Source organism: Mesoplodon densirostris, chromosome 1 (genome assembly GCF_025265405.1).
Source record: "Mesoplodon densirostris isolate mMesDen1 chromosome 1, mMesDen1 primary haplotype, whole genome shotgun sequence".
Classification (NCBI taxonomy): domain Eukaryota; kingdom Metazoa; phylum Chordata; class Mammalia; order Artiodactyla; family Ziphiidae; genus Mesoplodon; species Mesoplodon densirostris.
Window position 1 is genome coordinate 202,014,029 of NC_082661.1, and position 13,314 is coordinate 202,027,342.

The 13,314-nt window shown below is 39.3% G+C and overlaps 1 protein-coding gene across 5 annotated transcripts in view; it reads left to right on the forward strand.

Annotated features, from left to right (window-relative positions):
* The window catches only part of KLHL2 (kelch like family member 2), a 131,945-nt gene that overhangs the window by 116,438 nt on the left and 2,193 nt on the right, over nucleotides 1–13,314 (forward strand). For 3 of the 5 annotated variants that reach the window (XM_060114462.1, XM_060114473.1, XM_060114500.1), the window contains 5 exons: nucleotides 6,999–7,196; nucleotides 7,573–7,674; nucleotides 8,843–8,971; nucleotides 9,608–9,748; nucleotides 13,059–13,202. In XM_060114462.1, the coding sequence (XP_059970445.1) occupies nucleotides 6,999–7,196; nucleotides 7,573–7,674; nucleotides 8,843–8,971; nucleotides 9,608–9,748; nucleotides 13,059–13,202 (714 nt within the window). Of the gene's footprint in view, nucleotides 1–6,998; nucleotides 7,197–7,572; nucleotides 7,675–8,842; nucleotides 8,972–9,607; nucleotides 9,749–11,294; nucleotides 11,447–12,706; nucleotides 13,018–13,058; nucleotides 13,203–13,314 lie in introns of those variants that run through there. The other 2 variants (XM_060114482.1, XM_060114491.1) reach the window with 2 other exon arrangements.

Here is a 13,314-nt window from a genome sequence, read left to right on the forward strand (position 1 = left end):
TATTAATACCTTATAAAACTGTGATGCAGTTATCAAAACTAAGAAATTAGCATTGGCATATTACTATTACTTAATATGATATTCTCTAGGTCCATCCATGTTGCTGGAAATGGCAGTATTTCATTCTTTGTTATGGCTGAGTAATATTCCATTGTATATATAACACATCTTCTCAAACCAATCATCTGTTGACGGGCAGTTGGGTTGTTTCCATGTCTTGGCTATTGTATTGGGTTGGCCAAAAAGTCCGTTCAGGTTTTTCCATAAGGTTACAGAAAACCCGAACGAACTTTTTGGCCAACCCAATAAATAGTGCTACTCTGAACACTGAGGTGCATGTATCTAAACTACAGACTTACTTTATTTTACCATTCTTTCCATTAATGTTCTTATTCTAGTTCAGGATCCCACGTTGAATTAATGCATGCATTTATTTATAATTGAAGTATAGTTCATTTACAATATTGTGTTAGTTTCAGATGTGCAGCAAAGTGATTCACTTATATTTATTTTAGACTATTTTCCATTGTACATTATTACAAAATATTGAATATAGTTCTCTGTGCTATACAGTAAATCCTTGTTGCTTATCTATTTTATAAGTGGTAGTTTGTATCTATTAATCCCATACTCCTAATTTATCCCTTTGGTAACCGTAAGTTTATTTCCTATGTCTGTGAGTCTCTTTTGTATGTAGATTTGTTTGTTTCATTTTTTGGGGGGATTCCACATTTAAGTGATGTCATGTAGTATTTGTCTGTCTGACTTTACTTAGTATAATATTCTCTAGGTCCACCCATGTTGCTGCAAATGGCAGTATTTCCTTCTTTGTTATGGCTGAGTAATATTCCATTGTATATATGTAACACATCTTCTTAAACCAGTCATCTGTTGACGGGCACTTGGGTTGTTTCCATGTCTAGACTGTTGTATTGGGTTGGCCAAAAAGTTCGTACAGGTTTTTCCATAAGGTTACAGAAAAACCAGAATGAACTTTTTGGCCAACCCAATAAATAGTGCTACTCTGAACACTGAGGTGCATGTATCTTTACAATTTACAGTTTTCATCCTTTCCAGATATAGGCCCAGGAGTGGGATTGCTGGATCATATCGTAGTTATATTTTCAGTTTTTTAAGGAAACTCCATGCCATTTTCCATACTGGCTGCATCAATTTACATTCCCACCAACAGAAGGGTTCCCTTTTCTTCACATCCTCTCCAGCATTTATTATTTGTAGACTTTTTGATGATAGCCATTCTGACCACTGTGAGGTGAGACCTCATTGTGGTTTTGATTTGCATTTCTCTAATAATTAGAGATGTTGAACATCTTTTTCTTGTGCTTGTTGGCCATCTATATATCTTCTTTGGAGAAATGTCTATTTAGGTTTCTGCCTACTTCTTTTTTTTTTTTTTGTTTTTTTTTTTTTTTTTTTTTTTTTTGTGGTATGCGGGCCTCTCACTGTTGTGGCCTCTCCCGTTGTGGAGCACAGGCTCTGGACGCGCAGGCCCAGCGGCCCTGGCTCATGGGCCCAGCCGCTCTGCGGCATGTGGGATCTTCCCAGACTGGGGCACGAACCCGTGTTCCCTGCATCGGCAGGCGGACTCTCAACCACTGCGCCACCAGGGAAGCCCCTGCCTACTTCTTGATTGGGTTGTTTTTTGAATAGTATGAGCTATTTGTATATTTGGGTTATTAACCCCTTGTCAGTCACATCGTTTGCAAATATTTTCTCCATTCCGTAGGTTGTCTTTTATTTTGTTGATGGTTTCCTTTGCTGTGCAAAAACTTTTAAGTTTGATTAGGTCCTATTGTTTATTTTTGCCTTTATTTATTTTACCTTGGGAAATTTCTCTAAGAACATAATGCTATGATTTATTTCCAAGAATGTTTCACCTATGTTCTCTCCTAGGAGTTTTATGGTATCATGTCTTACATTTAAGTCTTTAAACCATTTTATGTTTACTTTTGTATATGGTGTGAGGGAGTGTTCTAATTTCATTGATTTACATGCAGCTGTCCAGCTTTCCCAACACTACTTGTTGAAGAGACTGTCTTTTCTCCATTATATAGTTTTGTCTCCTTTGTCATGGATTAATTGACCATAGGTGTGTGGGTATATTTCCGGGCTCTCTGTTCACTTCCATTGATCTATATGTCTGTTTTTGTGCCAGTACCATGCTGTTTTGATTACTGTAGCTTTGTAGTAGTGTCTAAGTCTGGAAGAGTTATGCCTCCAGCTTTGTTCTTTTTTCCTCAGGATTTCTTTGGCATTTCTGGGTCTTTTGTGGTTCCATATAAGTTTTAGTATTATTTGTTCTAGTTCTTTGAAAAATATCATGGATATTCTGATAAGGATTGCATTTAATCTGTAAATCGTATGGTCATTTTAACAATATTAATTTTTCCAAGAGCATGAGATTTCTTTCCAGTTCTTTGAATTATCTTCAGCTTCCTTTATCATTGTTTTATAGTTTTCAGTGTATAGGTCTTTCATCTCCTTGGTTAAGTTTATTCTTAGATTGTTGGGATTTTAAATGGGATTTTTTTTTTTTACTTTCTCTTTCTGATATTTTGTTGTTGTGTAAAGGAATGCAACGGATTTCTGTATATTAATCTTGTATCCTGCCACCATGCTGAATAATACTAATACTTTTCGTGTGGAGTCTTTAGGGTTCTCCATATAGCGTGTCATGTCATCTTCAAATAGTGACAGTTTTACCTCTTCACTTCCATTTGGATACATTTTATTTCTCTTTCTTGTCTGATTCCTGTGGCTAGGACTTCCAATACAATATTGAATAGAAGTGGTAATAGTGGACATCCTTGACCTGTTCCTGAATTTAGCGGGAAGTTTTTCAGCTTTTCACCATTGAGTATTATGTTGGCTGTGGCTTTGTCATAAATGGCTTTTATTATGTTGAGATATGTTCCCTTTATACCCACTTTGGTGAGAGTTTTTGTCATGAGCGGATGTTGAATTTTATCAAATGCTTATTCTGTGTCTATTGATATGATCATGTGGGTTTTTTCTTTCCTTTTGTTAAGGTGGTGTATTATAGTGATTGATTTGCATATGTTGAACCATCCTTTTTACCCTGGAATGAATCCAGCTTGATCATGAGATATTATCCTTTCTCTGTATTGTTGGATTTGGTTTGCTAATATTTTGTTGAGGAATTTTGTATCTATATTCTTCAGCGATATTGGCCTATAATTTTCCTTTTTTGTAGTGTCTTTGTTTGTTTTTGGTATCAGGATGATGGTGCCCTCGTACGATGACTTTAGAAGTGTTCCTTACTCTGTAATTTTTTGGAATAGTTTGAGAAGGATAGGTAAGCTGTATGGCCCTGGCCTTTTGTTTGCAGGGAGTTGTTTTCATTACAGATTCTATTTCACTTCTAATAATCAGTCTGTTCAAATTATCTGTTCCTTCTTGACTCAGTTTTGGCCAGTTATATGTTTCTTGAAACTTTTCCATTTCTTCCAGGAGGTCCAATTTGTCATTATATGTTCACAGTATTCTCTTCTGATTTTTTTGTATTTCTGTGGTTGTTATTTCTCCTCTTTCATTTCTTACTTTGCTTATTTGGATCCGCTCTCTTTTCTTCTTGGTGAGCCTAGCTAGAGGTTTGTCAATTTTGTTTATCTTTTCTAAAAACCAGCTCTTGGTTTTATTGATCTTTCCTGTTGTTTTTTTGATCTTCATTTTCTTTATTTCCTCTTTTATCCTTATTATTTTTCCTTCTGCTGACCTTGGTTTTGTTTGTTCTTATTGTTCTGATTCTTTTAGTTGGTAGGTTAGGTTGTTTATTTGAGTTTTTTTCTTGAGGAAGGCCTGTGTGGCTATGAACTCTCTTAGAACTGTTTTTGCTGCATCCCATAGATTTTGTAAGGTTGTGTTTTTCATTGTCATTTGTCTCAAAGCATTTTCTGATTTCTTATTTGATTGCATCAGTGGCCATTGGTTTTTTAGTAGCATGTTGTTTAGTCTCCATGTGTTCGGTTTTTTCCCGTTTTTCTTTTTGTGGTTGATTTCTAGTTTTATACTGTCGTGGAAGGAAAAGATGCTTGAAATAATTTCTATCCTCTTAAATTTGTTGAGGCTTGTTTTTTGACCTAGTATCTCTTTTGCCATTTTAATTATGAAATGTGTTGGTGTGGGTGTGATTGGGTTCATCTTGTTTGGGACCCTCCATGCTTCCTCTACCTGGATATCTGTGTCCTTCTTAAGTTTGGGAAGTTTTCAGCCATAATTTCTTCAAAAACATTTTTGAGCCCTTTTTCTCTGTCTGCAGCCCCCCCTATTTTGTGTAGGTATGCTTTATATTATCCCATAGATCTTGTATGTTACTTTGGGGGTTTTTTATTTGGTTTTTTTTTTTTTCATTTGTCTTTCTGTCTGCTGCTCTGATTGGGTGATTTCCATCATTCTATCTTCCAGATCACTTATTCGTTCTTCTGCATTATTTAGTCTACAATTCATTGCCTCTGGATTTGTTTTTATCTCTGCCATTGAGTTGTCTAGTTTTGACTGGTTCATTTTATAGTTTCTAGTTCCTTGTTATAGTGATCTGCATTTCTATCGATAATCTTTAATTCCTTCAACATCTTTATTACCTCCTTTTTAAACTAGGAGTCTGGTAGATTGGAGAGGTCTGTTTCATTATTTGTTCTTTCAGGGGATTTCTCTTGTTCTTTTAATTGGGAGTAGTTCCTCTGCTTTCTTATTTTACTTGACTTGTCTGTCTCTATGAATTTAGGAGAAACAGTTGTCTATTGTGGTCTGAAAGGGCTGTTTTTATGTAGGAGCATCCCTGTGTAGCCTGTGTAAGTCCAGTATTTTTGGTGCAAGGGCTGTATGCCAACCATATCTTTCCTCAGAGTGTGCTGGCCATTATCCCCTTGATAAGGGGGTGTGATTGGAGTTGTGGTGTCTAGAACCTGCCCTGGATATTGGGCACAGCCTCCTCTTTTCTCTGTGGATGTCACAGCCTTGTCAGGGGCAAGGTCTGCTCCCCAGTTGTTTGAGTAGAAACCCTGAGTCTCAGATTTGATATGGCTCCATTGCCCTTGCTCTGTTGCAAAGGAGGTGAGTGCTGAAGCAAGTGAGGCCCATGTGGTCACAGTGAACCTATGCACCGCCTCTGCAGTCATCTGCAGTTCTGCCCAGAAGCAGCCCAAGGTCGTGTCCCTTTCTCCACTGTGTTTGTCCCAGATCCAGTGCTAGGCTATGGTGTGTGGTGTGGAGTGGGCTGCTGCTGGGGGCTAGGGTGCTGTGGCTGTAGGAGTCAAGGTGGTTGTGCTGCCACCTGGGATCTGGGCTGCCTCTGTGCAGGCCTCTCCCAGGACCTATCTGCACTAGATCTGGCTCCAAGCTTCAGTGTGGGCTGGGCAGAACTAGAGTGCTCCAGACAGAAAAGGAACCCCTGTATACTCCTCCCAAGGGGCTGTCCACCCAAAACATGCATTTCTGTGGTGTGACCCAGTGTGTGCACCAACAATGTCTGCTGGATCTGGACCCTCCCCCATGGTGTGAATGCTGACAGTGGGCTCTGAGGTTTGATAAGGCCATACCCCAGGCCCTCCAAGCTGTCTCCATGCAGGTAGACAGAGTCCTCTTCCTGGGCCCATCTGCCCAAGACTCAGCATCTAGCCACTGTGCATACTAGCCCATCATACATTTCAGACTGGGAAGCGTGGCAAGGTTGCAGCTATCAGCTGTGCTCTGATTGCTAGTAAACCAGCACCCACACACTCCTTGAGAGCAGAGACCAGGCCCCTCTGAGACAGGCTGGGACCTGGGACTTGGGACCCTTTACTACAGTGCTTGCACCTGGACAAACATCTCCTTGAGCAACAGAATACAAAGAAACTCTAAGGGACTAAAAATAACTGCACACGTGTGTAGTCAGGGTAATTATGAATAATAAGGTCAAAACCACTTCTGAACTGCCACTTCTGAAGTGCTAGGAGCAAAAGCAGGGTACTGGGCATGATCCCTGCACACACCACCCACCAAGGGGTGGGCAGACCACCTAAGCCACGCCTCCAGCCCAAGCCACCAATGTGCCCCCACTCTCACCCCATTTAAGGAAACAGCTCCCCTCTCCCTCGTGCTAAGCACAAGTCCCAATAAAGCCTTGCCTGAATTCCTCATCTGGCCTCTTATCAATTTCTGTTGCTTAAAGAGTCCAAGAACCCAGGTCTGTAACACCTCCAGTCCCTCTATCTGTCCTGGCAGACTTTGTAGCAGGCAAAGGGGCTCCCCAGGGCGAGGTCCTGCCCGTGTGGACCTTCCCTCCTTCACAGATCCCTCCCAGGGGTGCCAGTCCTGTTCTGAATGCCTTTTCCCCCCCATCCTGCTGGGTTACGTGGAGATCTTTCTTGCAGCTTTGGTTGTAAAAGAGATCTTCTGCCAGTTTCCAGTTGGTTTTCTGTGAGAATTGTTCCACATGTAGATGTATGTTTGATGCGTTTGTGGGTGAGGTGAGCTCCATGTCCTCCTACTCTGCCATCTTGATCCTCCCTTGTTAGATTGCATTTAGTTGTCATGTTTTCTTAGTCTCTTCTGATCTGTGACAGTTCCGTAGTCTTTCCTTATCTTTCATGCCCTTGATTCTTTTGAAGAGCACTTGGTCTGGTATTTTTGAGTAGAAGGTCCACAATTGAAAACCATGGGAGATGTGTACAGGTTCAAGTAGTTGGAAAATTTTGGCTCATTGTTTACGTCTGTAAGTAAGTCTTTGAAGAAGCCAAGAGTCAAAATAGTACCTCAGCCCATGCCATTGCATTTTTCAGTAGTAGTAAGGAGCACCGTCTATTCATTCTATATTCTCGCTAATGAATAGCATTTCTTAGGACCTATTCAGCCAGGCTTCTCCTAAGGGGGACTTCTGTTCTGACAACAGCTGTAGACTGTTTGGAATGCAGTCTTTAGATGTTGGTAGCATTTGGGTTGCACATGCATCATTAACTGCTGTATTTCTTTTTCAGGGATGGTCTACATGGCTGGACTCGTTTTTGCTGTCGGTGGCTTTAATGGCTCCTTAAGGGTCCGCACTGTGGATTCCTATGACCCGGTGAAAGATCAGTGGACCAGTGTTGCTAACATGCGAGACCGGAGAAGCACCCTGGGGGCTGCTGTGTTGAACGGACTGTTATATGCCGTGGGAGGCTTTGACGGGAGTACAGGCAATTTTCTTTTATCTTTCCTGCATTGCTGTTAGAATTAACATAGCAATCACATTTATGGAACAAGGCCTAGCAAAATTAGGAGGCATTTGAATGTTTTAACAGGTATTGTGAAGATAAGTTTAAAATTTCCATCCAGAATTCCTTTAAATGATGTTAAGAGTGCTCAGTATGTAAATTTTCTTTCTCATGCTTCAGTGTCAGTCATCTTCTCAAGTTTAAAAAGCCAGTAAATGTCAGTAGCTTGCGTAGGAGCTCGCTATTCCTCTTCGTCACATAATTGGATTTTGACCCACTTTAATGCAGCTGAAGTATTTCCCCTACTAATACATATAAGGAACCTGAGGTGCAGTGCGTTGTGCTTTGTTTATTACAGGGCTGTCCTCGGTGGAGGCTTACAACATCAAGTCTAACGAGTGGTTCCACGTGGCCCCCATGAACACGAGGAGGAGCAGCGTGGGTGTCGCCGTAGTTGGAGGTGGGTCGGCTTCCCGGTGGTTGTGAGTGGTTCTTCCCGTAACCCGGACTCTGGTTTTCTAAATGGGCGACCAAAGGGCCATTTAAAAGGGAAATAGTGGCTATTGGAAAACGCTAGTTATCCCTTTTTAAAATAAGGCACGCCCACCCTCTGGTCCCCCTCCCTCTCTCTCTGTCCCCCTCCTTCTCCCTCTCTGGGTGTAACCTGTGTAATATTATTAACTGACTTTAATACAGTCATCTGGGGAACAAACCAGATGGCATGAATATGAAATTTTACATCTGGAGAAGGGCTGTTTAACATTTAAGGGATGGGTTGCCACAGTTATTTATTTATATCCTACTTTGTCCCCCAAAAGAGTTTAATTAGTATGATTTTTTTTTTACTTGGTTGGGCGAATTTGTGGGTTCCCACCACCCTCCCCATGGTGGGTATAATCCTCTGAACCAACTTTTCTTTTACCAGCTTTACTGAGATAGAATTCACATACCATACAATTCATGCATTTAAAGTATACAATCCAGTGTGCATCTGTCATAACAATTAATTTTAGAACACTTTTATTACCCCCCAAAGCAGTCCTACTCCCCTTGGCTATCATCCCCATCCTCCCAGCCCTCAGCAAACACTATCTACTTTTCTGTCTCTCTATAGATTTTCCACTTACAGACATTTCATATTAATGAAATCATACAGTATGTGGTCCTTTATGACTGGCTTCTTTGACTTGGCATAATGTTCAAGGTTTGTTCACGCTGTAGCATTTTACCAGTACTTCATTTCTCTTTATTGCTAAATAATATTCCATTGTATACTGGTACTGACTCTTGATTCAACTTTTTTTTCAATTTACTAAGATAACTTTGATATTTAATTTGGTTTTCCAGGCTGTTCACTTACCAAATAGTGTTTATCCAAAGGTATACTGAGTGTACTTTCTTGTTCTATCAGTCAGATTATTGATGAAAGTGTTAAATTAATATCATATATATTCTGCCGATCTTCATAATATGATTTGGTAAGTCCACCTATCACTATTAGGCAAGATTTTAAATAGTTCCTAATACTTTAAAGGTAAACTCTGCTACCAAGGAGGAAAATATATTATTTCCTGACTTGAAAAAATAGCTTTTTATGAATTTGGCTTTCTCTGTGATTCCATGTTTAGGTCTGCTTTATGCTGTCGGGGGTTATGACGGAGCTTCACGTCAGTGTCTCAGCACAGTAGAATGCTACAGCGCCACAGCAAACGAGTGGACCTATATAGCAGAAATGAGTACCAGACGGAGTGGAGCAGGTGAATAGGAACCTCATTTAGAAATTGAAGCATGGAAATGATGGAAAAGAATTAAACAAGTGAAATGATGGCATCTCTTTATATTATCAGAAAATATATACTGATTTTAGTGACACTGTTAAAATGTCTTTTGTATTATGCAGGTAGAGTTGGTAGGTAGCTGCACTTAAATTTCACTTTGTAAAATTTCTAAAGTCCTATATTAAAGGCTTCTGTTTCGTTTAATTATTTATATTGTTTGGCATTACTTTTAGGTTTTTGTTTTTAGTGCTTATTGGAGAACTTGCTTAATAATCAACTCCATATCCATTGCTTACAGATTTTATGCTCTAATACTGGTTTGCTTTTATCACGAAAGTTGTTTTCAAAAGAATTGTGTAAAGGACTTCCCTCTCCGTGTTTCATCTCCATATTATTTTTATTGTATTTGACATGCTTTTTTAGAACAATAGTTCTGAGATTCTCATTTGTAATTCTATTTGTTTCTATTTCTTAGGCTGTATGCTTTAATATTGACTTTTAATATGAATAATCATTTCAGAAGTTTTGTTTACAAGTCATTTGAAGAAACCCTAATATATTATAAATTTTTTGTCCCTTTTACTCTACTGTTGTTTGGTTCTTTGTGTTTTACAGGTGTTGGCGTGCTAAACAACTTATTGTATGCTGTCGGGGGTCATGATGGCCCTTTAGTACGAAAAAGTGTTGAAGTGTATGATCCCACCACCAACACATGGAGACAGGTTGCAGATATGAACATGTGTAGAAGAAATGCAGGTATCTATCTAGTTTATGATTATGAAATTTATACTGAATTGTATTCAGAGTATCACTGTGTATTTCCATTGTTCTTTTACTGATCTGGGTTCCCTAATAGACTTGCTCTTTAAAGGCAGAAACTTGCAGAAACTTTTGTAATAATCCTATATAGTGAACGCCTAGCATAGTGTCTGGACATACAGGTTGACGTGATCCTTCTGTTAACTTATAATTTCTGTCAAAGTTTACTTTTTGGTGATGAATGTAGAGACTTAATTAGAGGAAGAACCCTCTTTATTTGATACTTGAATTCATTCATTCTTACCACAGACATTTTTGAGTGTCTACCTGTATCACATTCTGGAGCCCATTTCTCAAGGAATTTAGTCTAGTTGAGTAAATATTTATACCAGATAAAAAAGCTAGTTGTTTATCTGAATCTGGAGGGGAAGCCTGAAGAAGCAACCTCAATTTAATACAGTTCAGGGTTTCTAGAAAATGGAAAAGCTAAAATAACAACAACAATAACTTTAAGAAAGCTGATGTATTCAAGATATCTTAAGTAAGTAGGGAACTACCTACTTAAAAAGAAGATCTGTAGGGGGCTTCCCTGGTGGCGCAGTGGTTGAGAATCTGCCTGCTAATGCAGGGAACACGGGTTCGAGCCCTGGTCTGGGTGGATCCCACATGCGCAGTGCAACTAGGCCCGTGAGCCACAACTACTGAGCCTGCACGTCTGGAGCCTGTGCTCCACAACAAGAGAGGCCGCGATAGTGAGAGGCCTGCGCATCGCAATGAAGAGTGGCCCCCGCTTGCCACAACTAGAGAAAGCCCTCACACAGAAACGAAGACCCAACACAGCAAAAATAAATTAATTAATTAATAAACTCCTACCCGCAACATCTAAAAAAAAAAAAAAAAAAGATCTGTAGAAGGGAAATAGAAATGGAAAATAGATTCAGGGTACCTGGGTAGTCTTTTGGGGCAATTCTCATTTTCTTAAAAATGCCATTGTCTTCATGCCAGTTCCCATAATACAAAATAAGTTCCTGATGATTCTCATACTCACTGTATACCACTGGATGATGTTGCAAGATGCACCCTCCATCCCCCCAGAAGTGTTCTTCTTAATTTCTCTTTAATTTAAATGTGATCACTAAGGGAGATAAGTATATGGGACTGCAAGAACTTGCTCAACAAAGCAAAATATAAAATTAATTTACTTGACCTTTTACCTCATCCAACTGGTACAACTGGTACTTGGTGAAGTACTAAAACTCTCTCAGCTATGGATAGTCCAGAACTATTAATAGTAAGACCCACAAATCTGGGCCCCAGCACATATGAAGTTAGAAAAGCATATGTGCATGTGCTTCCTGGATTAGGAAATTTATTTGCAATTTGAACTTTTGTTATTATTTTCCTAAAGATTATTCTAGTCTTATTTTTTCTCTACCCTTGTTTTATTGTTTTCAAATCAAAATTAGCTCATTTATTCTAGCCAGAAGAATAAGGAGATACTTTGTGTATGTAGAGCTATTGTCATCCTGCTCTTGCTTTTCAGGTATTTGAACTACTTTAAAATGATATGAGTTTGCTTCCTGTCGAGAGACTATCATAGTAGCACAACAGAGCTTGAGTAAAGGGGATCCACTCCATCTGCACAGAAGATACTATTGCTTTTAAATGCTGTGTAGAGACTTGGGCTCATTATTTTGTTACGTTAAAAATCTACAGGGCCTCCCTGGTGGCGCAAGTGGTTGAGAGTCCGCCTGCCGATGCAGGGGATACGGGTTCGTGCCCCGGTCTGGGAGGATCCCATATGCCGCGGAGCGGCTGGGCCCGTGAGCCATGGCCGCTGAGCCTGCGCGTCCGGAGCCTGCGCGTCCGGAGCCTGTGCTCCGCAACGGGGGAGGCCACAACAGTGAGAGGCCCGCATACCGCAAAAAAAAAAAAAAAAAAAAAAAAAAAAAAAAATCTACAAGCACCTATTAATTGTGTTAGCAAAACTGTCTGTAAAGAGACCAGTGTGTGGGCAGCACCCTTCTGGATGTTTTGATGCCCTGTAGTACCAGTTCATAAAAGCTCTGAATCGTGTTTAAAATTATTAAATACGCTTTTTAAAAATAAATTGAAATAAAGAGCTTTTAAAAGGTGTTTATCTTTTCACTCAGCAGTTTTCTTTGTAAACATTTATATTAAGAAAATCGTTGCATAAGTATGCAAAATGTGCAAGAGATCCTTGTTCATTGTAACATTATTGATAAGAGCAAAAAAGCTGAGGGGCTTCCCTGGTGGCGCAGTGGTTGAGGGTCCGCCTGCCGATGCAGGGGACACAGGTTTGTGCCCCGGTCCGGGAAGATCCCACATGCCACGGAGTGGCTGGGCCCGTGAGCCATGGCCGCTGAGCCTGCGCGTCCGGAGCCTGTGCTCTGCAACGGGAGAGGCCACAAAAGTGAGAGGCCTGCGTACCGCAAAAAAAAAAAAAAAAAAAAAAAAAAATGCTGAAAATAACTTAAAATCCATCAGTAAAAGACAAATTATGGTATTGTCATACATGGAATACTATGCAGCCATTAAAAATTATGTAGATCTGTATTTATTAACTTGGGGAAATGTCCAAGGCATATATTGTTTGGCGGGAGTGAGTAAAAAGTAGCATGTGTAGTATGAGCTACTTTGGGGTTAAAAAAAAGGAGTGTCTGAGTAGATACATGTAGAAAAGAGCCAGAATTTCGATGATCAGGATTCTAAGCGGTATAGGATTAGTGGTGGGCTTTTTTTCTTTATACTTTTCTAGATGTTTTGAATTTTGCAAAAATCCAAAAAATATGTTATTCTCATAATAATTAAATAAATAATACTGTTTTCCCTTTTAAAGGAGATAAAATAGTTGACCAGTCAGTGTAATAATTAAAATTCAGAATCATTTTTACTTTCTACTAATATATATATTTATTTTTCCTTTTTCCTTAGGATTTCCTTAGAAGCTGACTTTGGGAGAGTTCTTTGACTTTTAATTTTCTATTGTTTTTTATAAAATGGGGATTAAAATAGTTTCTAACCTGTAAAGTAGGGTTATTGTGAAGGTTAAATGAAATAATGCATATATAAAGCATCTACTGCATAAGTAACATGAGTAGGAGCTTACAGTTAGTATTAGATTCTCACATATAAAGGAATTCTTTTTGGGTTCCCCCATCTTCTCTCCTTGCCTCTTTCCAGGAAGTACATGTCTCTGGATCACCTTACCAGACACGTTCAGGGATACTTATATTTATCCAAATTTTTAAAATAATTGTTTTCTCTCTGTGTAATTTTTTTAAAGGAGTTTGTGCAGTTAACGGTCTGTTATATGTAGTTGGAGGGGATGATGGTTCCTGTAACTTGGCATCAGTAGAATATTATAACCCAACAACTGATAAATGGACAGTTGTGTCATCTTGTATGAGCACAGGGAGAAGTTACGCAGGTAATAATTGTTCAGTTTTCTTATAGTCTTCTATTATAATACGAAAGGATTACATCATTATGATTTTTACATTAAGAATGTTTTTCTCCTATATAAGAAGGAAGTCTTTTCT